The following is a 12,337-nucleotide window of genomic DNA, read 5'->3' as shown; positions in this document are numbered from 1 at the left end:
CTGCCGTTTCAGAAAATCATTTTTGTGGGCACCTGATTTTATTTTGCGCGACTAACAGCTATAACATTCAGACACCATACACTATCTTCAGTGTATCTTAAAATTCGTAAAAATATTCTCATTGTTTTCTTTGGGAATGGTACCCTGGTCCCAGAGGTTTTTCTTGATTTTTCCCCAGGTGAGAGAGCCGCGAAGCGGCGAACGTTCACGGCTCTCTCACGTGGGGAAAAATCAAGAAAAACCTCTGGGACCAGGGTATGGGTATGGAAGAAAATAATCTATGAAATGGTTGCGTATGTTTGTGTATAACAACCAATTGAACAATATAGAACTTTCTCAGTCACCGGTATTTTCATTTGTTTAATTGTTTGCTTGCTGACATGGAGAGCTTGCCCCAGTTGCTCAAAGAGTGGATAACTTTATCCAGCGGATAAGTCGCTATCCAGTGGATAAAATGTATTCAGGTTGGAGTACATTTTATCCGCTGGATACATTTATCGAATTTAATTATCCGTTTGTTGAGCAACTGGGGCCTGGGTGATAAAACGAACATCTTAGTCAGAAAAAATATTACTGAAGACTAAATCTTACACGCATAGCAGCCTGGGATGGTTAAGTAAACATTACGTCTTTACAACTTCATCATCATCATCATCATCATCATCATCATCATCATCATCTTCATCATCATCATCATCATCATCATCATCATCATCATCATCTTCATCATCATCTTCATCATCTTCTTCTTTTTCTTCTTCTTCTTCTTCTTCTTCTTCTTCTTCTTCTTCTTCTTCTTTCTTTTTGGTTGTTGTTGTCCTGGCGTCCGTTTCATTTTGTGGGCGCCAGACTTTAGTTAGCGCGTCTATTAAAGGCACAACTAACAACGCTTAAGAAACTCTAAATACGCCGGCCATTACCATAACATTGTTTTAAGACAAAAATATTTGGGTTGATTTCTTTTTTAGTTTTCTATTTCATTAATAAATTAACGACCACTTTTGTAATTCCGAGGCTCGCCAATTAAAGGTAAATTATTTGTTTTGAATATTAATGATGGTGCCCTGAAATCAGCTCCTGTTACAATCTTCTCGCGGATAACAAGCCGTCAAGCGCTGGGACCCTTAGCACTCCAAAGCAAACTTATATCTTAACATTATATTAGTCACGAATTTTGAATTGGAGACAACCGTTACAAATAAACGCTTTGCTACTCTTTGAAGTCACCATTAGAAAATTATTTTTAAAATCGCCATGGCCCAACTGAATGCGAGTACTTTCATAAAACGCTTTCTTTTTCAGTTAATTCTTAATTACACCATTAAAAAACACAGTAACGCGTTGTGACATAAAGAGCGTTCTTGGTTCTTTTTGTTTTCTTTCTTTCCTCATCAAATATGAACAGCTTTGAGGTTTGTTCGTCTGAATACGTCTATAATAAACGTGCAAACAAAGAAATGGAAAATCAAACCAGATGTCTAACACAACAGAGGGTCGTCATGTTTTTATCACAGCACAGATAAATACCGCTGTTGTACGGATAACCACAGACACGAGATAACGAATTGGGATGAGAAGGAAGTAAAAACAACTTGAGTGTTATCAAAAATAACGCAGTCGGCTGACACGTTTCTTCCCGAGAAGAAATGACATCTTTGCCGACAACTGATTGTACTCCAAATCTGTATGAACTTGGCAGAAAGGTGTGTGGTCGGAAACTTGAATTGTTTCAGCTTTAGTTCGGCGCTATACAAGAAAATCCTTTACGTAATGGTTGGTTCAAGACCCTTATGTACAGCATCTACAGTCGCGCTGAAGTAAAAGAAGAATTAGAGAAGGAATCGCGTCGTTTGTTTCTTTGAGTGGGATGCAACAGAAACGGCGCTAACACAAGAAAAACAATAAGGAAATGTAAACAGGAAACTTTTTGCTGTCGATTTTGTTTGCTTGTAGTATTTGCGTCAACAGGAAAACAAACTAGATTCTCTGCACAAAAGAAAAGGTTAGGGACAGCATCCATGAATCGTGCCAGTTTAACAGACACCAGCGACGTGTCGAGGCCGTCAACATGCTCAACACAAGGCCCAAGCCGTAAACTTTCCGCACTCACTGAATCTTATGATGGGGATACGGAGAGCTTTATAAGCCGCGCTGGTTCAGAAGAGGGAAATCACGATGTTTACTCCAACTGTTCTCCCGTGTTTCAAATGATTCCACAAAGAAGAGTCTGTTTTAACGAAGCTACTTTCATCCAAGAACCTTCGCCATCATCTCAATCCGATTCTGAAAATGAAACCTCGACTTCTAACACGAGTGTTTTGGATTACACCGACAGTGATTTTTGTCGTGTTCAAAGGCCGGCCGGGGAGGGATTCATCGAATCAAGAAAGATGATTGAAAACAAAGGAAGTTGTAAATCGGAATCAACGAGTTGCGAAAGTAGAATTGATTCAGTAGTTACCTTGTTACAACATGCTAAAGTGACAAACGATGAAACTTCAAACACACGTTTTTTTGATGTTGATGATTCAAATCCAGAGTCCTTCGGGATTCAAAAACGCTCTTTCCATTCCATTCTACATGATCACGAACGTAAAGACAAAGAATTCTGGGCAAAAAACCCTGTCAGTTGCTCTGAAGGAAGTAGTACCGATGAGTCCAGTTCAAGTCCAGGCGGCGAAAAATCTGATGCAGAGTCGAAATTGACAGTGCAAGAAATCATGGAAAAGAAAAGAGACCTAAGGAGCAGTTTTAAGGAGACTGTTAAAGAAGCCAAAAAAACTATACGAAAGGCACGCGCGAAACGATACGCATATTTTACCAACGCACGATACAAAAAAGCCGAGGGTAAACCGCGAAACGAACGAGTCAAAGAAATTAAAGTCAATACAGATTCAAAGCAAAAGAAAAGTTCTTTGCACGATCCCACGAAGACTGAGGATGTTAGGGTAGAAAAACCGGCAAAACGCAGCCCAAGGAGTGACACACTGCTAGGGAAACGTAGAAAGAGAGAGGCTGTTGAAATGGAAAGAAGGCATGTACATATTTTAATAGCAGAGATGAAATACTTAAATTTACACGAACAAGCTGAGGAGGTTAAGAGCGCATTAGAATCCAAGGAAAATCAAGAAAAAGAGTACGACATCCTACTGGAAGCCGAGAGACAAAATATCAAGAGAAGAAAATACATTGAGATGTGTCGCCAGAAACAAGAAGCAAAGAAAAAGCGTCTAGAGGAGCTCAGGAGAATTGAGGAAGAGCGGCGAGTGAAAGAAGATATAGAGAGGAGAAGAAGAGTCGAAGAGGCGAAGAAAAGGCGAGAAAAAAATCGGATGTTGTGGGAAAGCTACAACGCGGCTCTTCAGGCGAATTCAATTACCAAACCGTTCACCTTTTCGTACTTTCCAAAGCTTCAACAACGGCCTGTTGATCGACCACATATAGAACCTCAAAAGATAACTCATTCCGCTAGAGTTCGACGAGCCAGAGAAAAACACGGTGGAATGTGCCATCAGTAAACGAGAGTTCCAAGTTAGTTGCTTTGCATTGGTCACTTCCACAGGAGAGGGCGGGAAACCTGCACCATAGAAATGTGTACAAAAATGGTTGAAACTGTGAACAAATATCTGTTTTCATACTCCGATGATGCTCTGCACCAATTACTCGTGTGTGCTTTACAAGAACAACCGGGGATGTGAAGGGTTACAGATTCTCTGGGAATGTATCCAAATGTTATCTCCGTATCATGTCCTTCATTTCTCCACCATTCCATCACCTCATTTCCGTTGATGATAATCACTATTTGTATTTTATAGTAGTTTTTGCTGATAATCTAGGCTTTGTCTTTTTTTCTTTATACTTTATTCTATTATACTCTATTCAGCACGTACGTATTTTGAACGAGCTTTTAGCTCATTAGACGTTACCTGGATAAATAAACGATTGATTGATTGATTGATTGATTGATTGATTGATTGATTGATTGATTGACACTTCAAGCTCGTCCCTGATAATAGGGACGAAAGAAAAAAAAAGAAAAAGTTTGGGCTATAAATTCATGATACGCAAATCACCAACTGTTAGGTATACGGTTAAAATAACGTTTAGGATTAGGGTTAGGCCAGTTACGATTAGCCCCAGTTTGTTGTTTTCAAATAGGTACACAAAGCATGCATGATATACCGCCAACGCGCAAGTTTTCAAAATAACATTAAAATATTCCACAATAAATAAAATTAACGTGACTGAGAATTTAAATTTGTGAAACTTCTCTGTTTTTTTTAATTTACTTGTTAATTAATTAATAAACTAATAAATTTTGTAGTAGATTTTAGCCAAAAATAAAACAGGTTGTATGATTCAAAGTGTTTGTGACCTTTTTGTTGTATTTTTTTAGGATTCCAACAATCGATCAATACAGGTACCTATATAAATCGACGACATGATTATTCAACCCTACTGAGAGTCACGGTCCTCAATTTTACCCTAAAAAAGAGTCAAAGGGGCAACACAATACAAACGCATCGTTTGTTTTTTTAGCAATAATTTATTAATACTGTTTTAATAATAACTTATTAATTGACAATAAACTACTAATATTAATTCGCGGCCTTACGCGCCTATTGGCGCGCGGAGAATTGATGATGATTAATTTTGGAAAAAGCTACACAAAAAATCTTATTTCTTGTAATTTTTATAAAAACGTTTTTTTAATTTATCCAGTTGGAATCTAAGTATAAAAGCTAGATTTCTGCTTACTGGCCTGCACAATATGGCCTTTATAGCTTAAAGCTCGGGAGGGGTGGGGTGTGTGCTCATGAAGCCAGTTGATAAACCAAAAAAAGCCCCATAAAAAACAGGACCCCCTAAAAGAGCTGGGCTGAGTTGCTCGAAGCATGGTTAGCGCTAACCATTGGTTAAGAGGTATTAAAACCCATAGGTTGTTATGGTATTTAACCCGGGGTTAGCGCTAACCATGCTTGGAGCAACTGGGCCCTGGTAGGATAAAACGGAACCCCAACAAAAGTAAATGTCTCAGAACATAACTTGAAACATAAAACCCAAAACAAAGTGCCTTACAAAATATCTCACCTAAAAGAAACTCCACCAGAAAATTTCCAACCCCAAAGAAGGGTGGTGCCTCGTATGGGCCCTTGTGTCCCGTTTGCACCTACCCTCTTGGGTTCATATCTTCAGTTCTTTTTCATTTATACTAGTTATCCCCGATGAAGCTGTTCAAAAAAGGTCCCTGGATGCTAAATTAAATCCCCCAAAAGGTCTTTGCACCTTTCCATTACTGGTTTACTCTTTAATCCTCAACAGAAAGGTTTACATTTGAACAGTTAATAGGCATTTGCAAGTGTGCATGCGTGCATCATTTGATCAATGAGAAAGCATGCACGCCTTACTTAATAAGCTTTGCTATAATAACGCGCTCCTGGGGAGATATAACTGCAGTACACAAGCATTCAATCAAAGGACACAGTAACAATATGTTGGGTTGATGAGCCACTTAACATAGGGATGGTGAACTTGGTAAATTTGGCACTTTGATAAACAAGAAGACTAGCATGTTTCTTTTCTGACAAATTATTTGAGTTAGTGAGATAAGCATATTTCCAAGAGATCACAAGTTGAAGACAGTGATACAGCCAAAAAGAAATCATTTTTAAAAGCAAAAACGAAAAAAAAATTTTAAAGACTTCTTCAGCCTTGCAAAAAAAAAAAAACCAAGACTCAATGGCTCAACTAAAATTCTGAGATGTAGACACTAAATGCAGGCCTGTGGAATTCAATCAAAATTTTGCAAGGCCTGCATCGATCTTTTGAAAGACTATTTGCTGCCCCAAATGTTACTGCTTCGGTTGGAGAAAGACTAGCCTCTTTCTCCAAATAGTAGAGTAATGGATCCATGAGCAACAAAAGCATCTTTCAACCCTCTCAAAATGTACCAGCAGTCAGCAATTTTGCCACCTACAGATAAATATGCAGAATAAATGATTTGCCACTTTGTTCACACTGAGTTTCACCAACACCCCTTTGGGACCAACTCTCTAAAATCTGCCTACATCTACTCCTGTGATATGAATAATATTATTACCTACCATGACAGAACTGTGTTAATACGACCACTTCTGGGCCATGAAAAATTGAAAATGTGGCCGTAATAATGGGGTGGTCAGATTAACAAGGTCGTAAAACTGAGGAAATGACTGGACTTTCAAATTCAGTCATATTAATGAGGTGGTCGTAAGATGGGGTTCTACTGTACTATGAAACATTTTGAGAGGGCCGTCAACTTTTCTACCTACTTCAGACTAACATTAATACTGTCATCGCCATCATTTGTGTCCCCTGGTGTCATCACAGGGAAGCTGCTGTTTCTGGTACTTATTGAGCACTGCTGTCCAAAGTCTGACTCCACTGACCCATCAGAATAAAGCAGAGGATATGAGGTGGGATCCTCATATCTCTGAACAATCCTGAAAATCAGAAGGTGGTTGTTTTACTTAATTCTTTGATACTTTAATGAATGCTGCAGAAATATAATTCACCACTATTTTGAGAAGGTTTAAAAGTAAAAGCTACAGTTGCAACAATTTAACCTTTCAAAATGATCCTGTCTTAAGTGATTTCTTTCAATTATGTTTTAGTTTAGTAACTGCATTAAATGGTGTTGCTGTTTTCACTTGTGAGTGGATGAGCAGTGTACCCCTAAGTATATAAAAAAAATATTGAAAACTTTGTGTTGTGCCAAAGGCCAAAATGGGGAAATTTAAGCCTAAGTAAACACCTAATTTTCTTTACTAATAAGAAGGGGCCCAAACCCCCTGGAGCCCCTCAAGAAATCAAGACTAACATCATACACACACCTGAAAATGTTACACTAACAATGAAGCCTGTTATCAAAGCAATATATCTTAAAGGCACCAATTTATCATCAGTTCCTATGTTCTTAATTGAGATGTTAATTAAAAATACCTTGTGGCAACTAATCATATGAAACAGGCCCTCTAACATCTCTGAAGAGGGCCTTCTGGGCCATTGTATGGTATGTCATTTTCTAGAAATTATATACCATGCATATTTAAGCCTTTAACTCCAAAAATATCAAAGAAAAAAAATTCTCCTATCTTGCCCCATACTTCTCTTATAAAAGTACTGGGGAGAAGTTATTAAAATATCAAGAAAATTCACCTTGGGTGATCACATCCTTAAATCTCATGACCTCAGGAATTGAATAAGCATTGACATCAAAAGGAGAAATTTGATGCTGATCTGGTAGGGCTTAAAGAGTTAATAGAGTGGTGGGGGGGGGGGGGGGGGGGCATGGCTTTAGGGGGGTTAATACATCTTTTATAGTATGTATAAATAATGCTTACCCAACAAGAATAGCAGGAACAATCAGTAACAAGGCACTCATCACAAATGACAATCTAGGAAGTGTGGGACCAATCACATCATACAGACGTCTGAACAAGAACACTCCCAGAACACTTGATGAGCTCTCTAAACAGGAAACAACTGCAAACAGGATTCCTAGAAAATAATTTATAATGTTATTATTAGAAAAGAAAGTAACTTGCTGAGAGCAATTTCCATTGATTCAAATGATTTAGGATTTTTTGACGATTTAATTAAAATTTACTGTATAAATACAAATGGAAATGGTTGGAAAACAGTCACAGATCCAGAACTTCAAAAAACAGGGGAACAAAAGGGAAAAAGGTGGGATCCAGACCAGATGGAATATGCTCTAGGATTTAAACAATTTCAGCCTCCTAGCTGGGGTCAGATTCATGAAGTCCTCCCAAGTTAAGCTGCATTGTACTACGTATAATATTGTTTCTTAATAAAAGCCTAATACAAATGTACTTAGGAAAGATCTTAACTCAAAGGAGTACTTTATAAATCTGGCCTTTGGGCCCTACATCTCTCTTGAAGATGGGGGGGGGGGGGGGGGGGGGAGTTGACCCCAGTTTAACTCCCTTCTCTTACCACTGGAAAAATGTTCCAAGTGTATTATCATTTTGTCTCACAATGTAGTCACTTTGAGATGTAAATCACGACGTGTTTTTATTTGCTAATCAGGCTGAGGCAATTGGGCCTACACTGTAGTAGAACATATGACCTTAAGATGTACAAATATAAACAATTTATACCACATCATTCACATATTAATGTACCATTTGCCTCAATTTACCTTGTTCCTGGGGCTCTACCAACTTTGACAAGGTTGCTTTCATTACTGATAATGGTAAGAATCCTAAGAATTGGAATGCTGGTACTGTAGGGAAACAAAGGAAAATTCACCTTGATTAAATAAAACAATTAAATCTTGTGTAATTTATTTTTATGCAGTAAATCTCATATAATCAAGGTTTGAAGTAAATCCCACTTACCCTACCCCTGCTAAATTTACCAACAATATTTCATTGCTACGTGCTGACCTTCAAAGTCAAACTTCCAATGATTGGTGAAGTTGGTATTATACTCTACTCATGTCAATTATACACATTTTTTTAAATGGTTTTTTTTCTACCATAAAATCATGTATGTATGATTGCATCTGTGCATTAGGTACTTATTAGCTCACAGCTTTCTACTTTCCCACTTTACTACTGCCCTATATGTAGAAGGAAGAACCGTTCTGAATCTGTGGACGTTGTCCAGAAATTGGAAACATCCAAAAATTGCACCAACTACAAATGTGTCACATGATCAAGATTTGCACATTTGCAATGTTCTAGACTGATGTCTAGTGTCTTGGTTATATGGCTGAATGATTATACGGTCTTATATCATTTAGTTGGATGGCATGTGAATCTTGTAATTGATTCAAATAAATATTTCCCTAAATCAGCTTAAATTTATGAGACTTACCGTTAAACAACAAGCGAGCAGATGTGCTAAATGTTGCTAAAATCTGTCCTACAAAAAAGGACACTAAACCAGCCTCAATGATCCAGTTATTTGAAGCTTTTAAAATGGTCTGCAATAGTTTTACGCCAACCAAGCTTGGAATAAAACGTAAACAAAGTGCTCCAGCTAAATATCCAGTCAAAACCAGTGAAAAACAAAGGGACGTCTGTGCATACAAAATTATGAGATGATTAGTTCCAGTGATAATTATCCCGCTTAAAACAAAAGCAGTGGCAAACGTGAGCAAACGCCACCTTCGACCATTGCCAGGCTCATAACTAAAAACTCTGCAAATGTCTACTAAATCGTTACAGCTACAGATTGTAGTAATCGGTCTGTCACTTGGAAAGTCAGTGCATTTGGTCTCCTCCAGAAAGCAGATAATGTAAATAATATTTATGATACAGAGAACAATCACAAGCCAGAGAAGATGTTGGAACCAATCGCACTCCATGTAGAAACCACTGAAGAAGTAAGCCAAACCCATTCCAACCCCTGCAGCACAGTCTAGGAAAACAATTCGAAATGTTCTTTGACCGCTACTTGTAATGTCGGCAATAGAAGCCATGCAAGATGACATAAAGCTAGTGTTAAAACCCAGTATGCTCGTCATCAAACTTGCGACAACAAAATAATAAAGTGGCTCCTGAAATTGTACAATCGTGATAAATAAAGCTGCGCGTAAGATAGTTCCTAGTGAAGAAACAATCAATACAACTCTACGCCCATCTGTTTCACTCCATATCCCAAGAAGAATTGTTGATGGCACTGCTAAAAAGAGTGATGCCAAGTTGATGTAAAGCCGCCAGTATTCTGTAGTATGAGAGCTCTGAATCTTGATCCCCATGTCAGTACTGTTGCAGCAAAAATCTCTTTCATTTGCATTGCCCTTACTTACAGTATTGTAGATATACTTTTGAGTAATTATTTCCATAAAAGTTGTTGCAAAGAAAGTCAGAAATACAACTGGTTCCACGGTCACAGACCCACAACCTTGTCCCATTGCGTTGTATTAAGTGGCCCTGCTTGTTTTGAAATGCAATGCTATTGTCACATCACGCTGTATAAAGATCAGAGGAGAAAATTGTTAAGTGAATGAGCACGACAGGGGTATTTTGTAGAACGTTTTTTGAAAGTCGGAGGACTTTTATACTCGGGGACTCAATAAGCCCTAAGGTATAAAGTCCAGCGGAACAATAGTTTGCGAGGGAACACAGGGTAGGGAACAAAGAGCACCTCTCGCTGGTTTACACCGGATACCGTCCAAAGTTTACAAAGGACACTGGAAGTACTCTGCATCCCATAACGGCCATAAGAACACGACTGCTCATTTATAATTAATTATCCCAGGAGATTTTAAGCCGCGCCGTCCAATTAGGTAAACTAACACTGTTTCAATTTTTTAATGGCTTTATAAATTTAGAGTTCTTGATGCGTGCTAAGTACAGCAGTTGTGCAGAGGTTTCATGCCTGTAATCAGCTGTACTGATTGTTAAAGTTCAAGCTCTAATTGAAGAGCAAAGCTTATACAACAAATAAGCTGAAATTTTGACGACAGAGCTTTACAAATACCTGAACTTGGCTTTGCTGTGGTCATTTGCCTTAGCTTTGGTGAAGACGTGCATGATGCACGATCAGCGCGAACGCCATGTTGAAATTCGTGACTTCCTCAACTGAACAGCAGGGAGCGACTAGCACGAATTGCTGCTGTGAGGTGACGGTGTATATAAAGTAGGGAGGGGTGGGGGCCAGCTGAGGAAGCTTTCCAGCCGGATAAAAGATTCTATAAATCACATCTCAAACAACAGCACGTCGTTCGCTAGACTTTCTCAAAGTCGCTCGCTTGCTTCTCTTTGAATGGACCTGGCGCGAGCGACTTTTATCACTTGCAACGCGCCAAATTTACAGGAGGAAAATTCCTCCTGTAGCATTATCCAATCAGAACCAGCGATATGAAAGTACACGTCAATCAAGCCAGATCATAACCAGATCACGCGCAAAGCTGTTCGAACATACAACACTAGCTGTTCGATAGCGATTGTTATTTCGGTCTACGACCAAGAACTTCTAAATTCCTCGCACTGATTACACGTTCATTTAACGACGCAATTCGTGTATGGGTTGCAAAAAGCAAAGTACAGAGACGTCCGCGAACATCAGCGCAAAGTAATCGAAAGTCACTGTTTTGAAAAGGACGTGTTTTTATCGACGCCTACAGGATGATCGGGAAAAAAAGCTTGTCCTTTGAGGTGGCCCCATTCGTTTTCGATTTCCTACGTCACGGCGAAAGAAAAGAGGTTATGTCCGTTTGCTTGGTTCCGCTTAAACGGACATCAACATCAAGAGGCGATCGATCGGTATTTTGTGGCTTATACTGACCGAGTTATATGCTGCATTTTTAATGAGTGTTTTGATAATAACGAGATAAGCCTCAACCTTGTTCGGTATATAGCAAGCATTTTTCGGCCGTTAACTTGTTCGGTTGTTATATACCGATACGGATTCGGCCGTTATCCCAAACGAGTTAACGGCCGAATTTAGTTCGGTATATAATAGGAAACCCATTAGAGGCGATACATTTTATGTTGTTTTCCAGGTTTTCCCGTCAAGACAGCACTCTGCATGTCATACTGTGTAGTGCTTTCATTGTAAAATTTATTATTGCAGTAGCAGCGCTAGCAGTAGCCGGTTTTATTATTATTACTCGCACATTCGAAGTAAAGCATTTTAAAAATCTTCGCGAAGCGAATCGACATAATTTCTGCAGTCATCAAAATGTAAACAAAATCTTCGCATGAACAGTAGTACCATACTGTCGTTTCGCGCGGCTGATAAAGAAAATGACTTGTCCTTTCACTGTTCAAATGCGATATCAACGTTTAACAAATGTTTTGCAAATGCGTTGGCCCAATTTTTAAATGATTTTCAACGCATTTCGGTTTCGTTCGGTAACATTTACCAACGTTTCGAAACGCATTGAGAAAGTTTTCCAATGCAATTGTCGGCGTTTTCAAAGATGCGTTGAAATGACAAGAATGCATTGAGTTGACAGTTTGACAACTTCGCACCCTGAAAAGTTCGCGCCAAAATGACGTCACTTGATTCGATTTCCAGCAAGGGAAACAAGTCGAGCTCTCGCTCGCTCGCGCTCCGCGCTCGCTCGCTCGAGCTCTGACGATCGCGCTTCGCGCTCTCTAAGCTCGACTTGTAGGCAAGTCTAGTCGTTCGCCACTGACACAATTTCGTAGAAGCTTTTTTTATACTCCTGCTTCCTAGACTGTTCACAGTCCCCCTATTTTTCCGTGGGATTCGCGAGACCGGTACGCTGCCGCCATCTATATCTCGGTTTGTAAAAGCGAGCGCGATCTGGGGAGAGTGTCTAACTCTCCCGCTCCCCTCGGAAGCTAGCGAAACG

General features: G+C 39.1%; 2 protein-coding genes across 3 annotated transcripts; one reads left to right on the top strand and one right to left on the bottom strand.

Moving 5' to 3' along the window:
- The first annotated feature begins 812 nt into the window (after positions 1-812).
- LOC146467714 (uncharacterized) lies at positions 813-4,178 on the top strand. The gene has a single exon (XM_085125341.1). The coding sequence runs from the start codon at positions 2,019-2,021 to the stop codon at positions 3,516-3,518; it is 1,500 nt and encodes a 499-aa protein (XP_084981467.1). The 5' UTR covers positions 813-2,018; the 3' UTR covers positions 3,519-4,178.
- Positions 4,179-4,358: 180 nt separating this feature from the next.
- On the bottom strand, positions 4,359-10,711 carry LOC146467713 (proton-coupled folate transporter-like). Of its 2 annotated transcripts, none has more exons than XM_085125342.1 (6): positions 10,495-10,711; positions 8,884-9,982; positions 8,204-8,287; positions 7,383-7,539; positions 6,312-6,482; positions 4,359-5,973 (listed from the first exon to the last, which is right to left on the bottom strand). In XM_085125342.1, the coding sequence occupies exons 2-6, from the start codon at positions 9,923-9,925 to the stop codon at positions 5,958-5,960; spliced, it is 1,470 nt and encodes a 489-aa protein (XP_084981468.1). In that variant the 5' UTR covers positions 9,926-9,982; positions 10,495-10,711; the 3' UTR covers positions 4,359-5,957. The 2 variants fall into 2 exon arrangements, with proteins under 2 accessions (XP_084981468.1, XP_084981469.1); XM_085125343.1 differs by having other exon boundaries at positions 8,884-9,088; positions 10,495-10,708.
- Positions 10,712-12,337: the final 1,626 nt, after the last annotated feature.

The sequence above is a fragment of the Pavona decussata genome, unplaced genomic scaffold (genome assembly GCF_977016875.1).
Source record: "Pavona decussata unplaced genomic scaffold, jaPavDecu1.1 SCAFFOLD_134, whole genome shotgun sequence".
Taxonomy (NCBI): domain Eukaryota; kingdom Metazoa; phylum Cnidaria; class Anthozoa; order Scleractinia; family Agariciidae; genus Pavona; species Pavona decussata.
Note: the sequence above shows the minus strand (reverse complement) of the source record. Positions and strands in the feature narration are given on the sequence as shown.

What these genes read in the sequence shown, in the direction of transcription:
- LOC146467713 (XM_085125342.1), bottom strand. Translation starts at nt 9,925, where the DNA reads ATGGGACAAGGTTGTGGGTCTGTGACCGTGGAACCAGTTGTATTTCTG. An exon ending in GGTAGAGCCCCAGGAACAAG is followed by an intron (nt 7,540 to 8,203) that starts GTAAATTGAGGC and finishes ATTATTTTCTAG; the next exon opens with GAATCCTGTTTGCAGTTGTT. An exon ending in GTTCCTGCTATTCTTGTTGG is followed by an intron (nt 6,483 to 7,382) that starts GTAAGCATTATT and finishes TCTGATTTTCAG; the next exon opens with GATTGTTCAGAGATATGAGG.
- LOC146467714 (XM_085125341.1), top strand. Translation starts at nt 2,019, where the DNA reads ATGAATCGTGCCAGTTTAACAGACACCAGCGACGTGTCGAGGCCGTCA.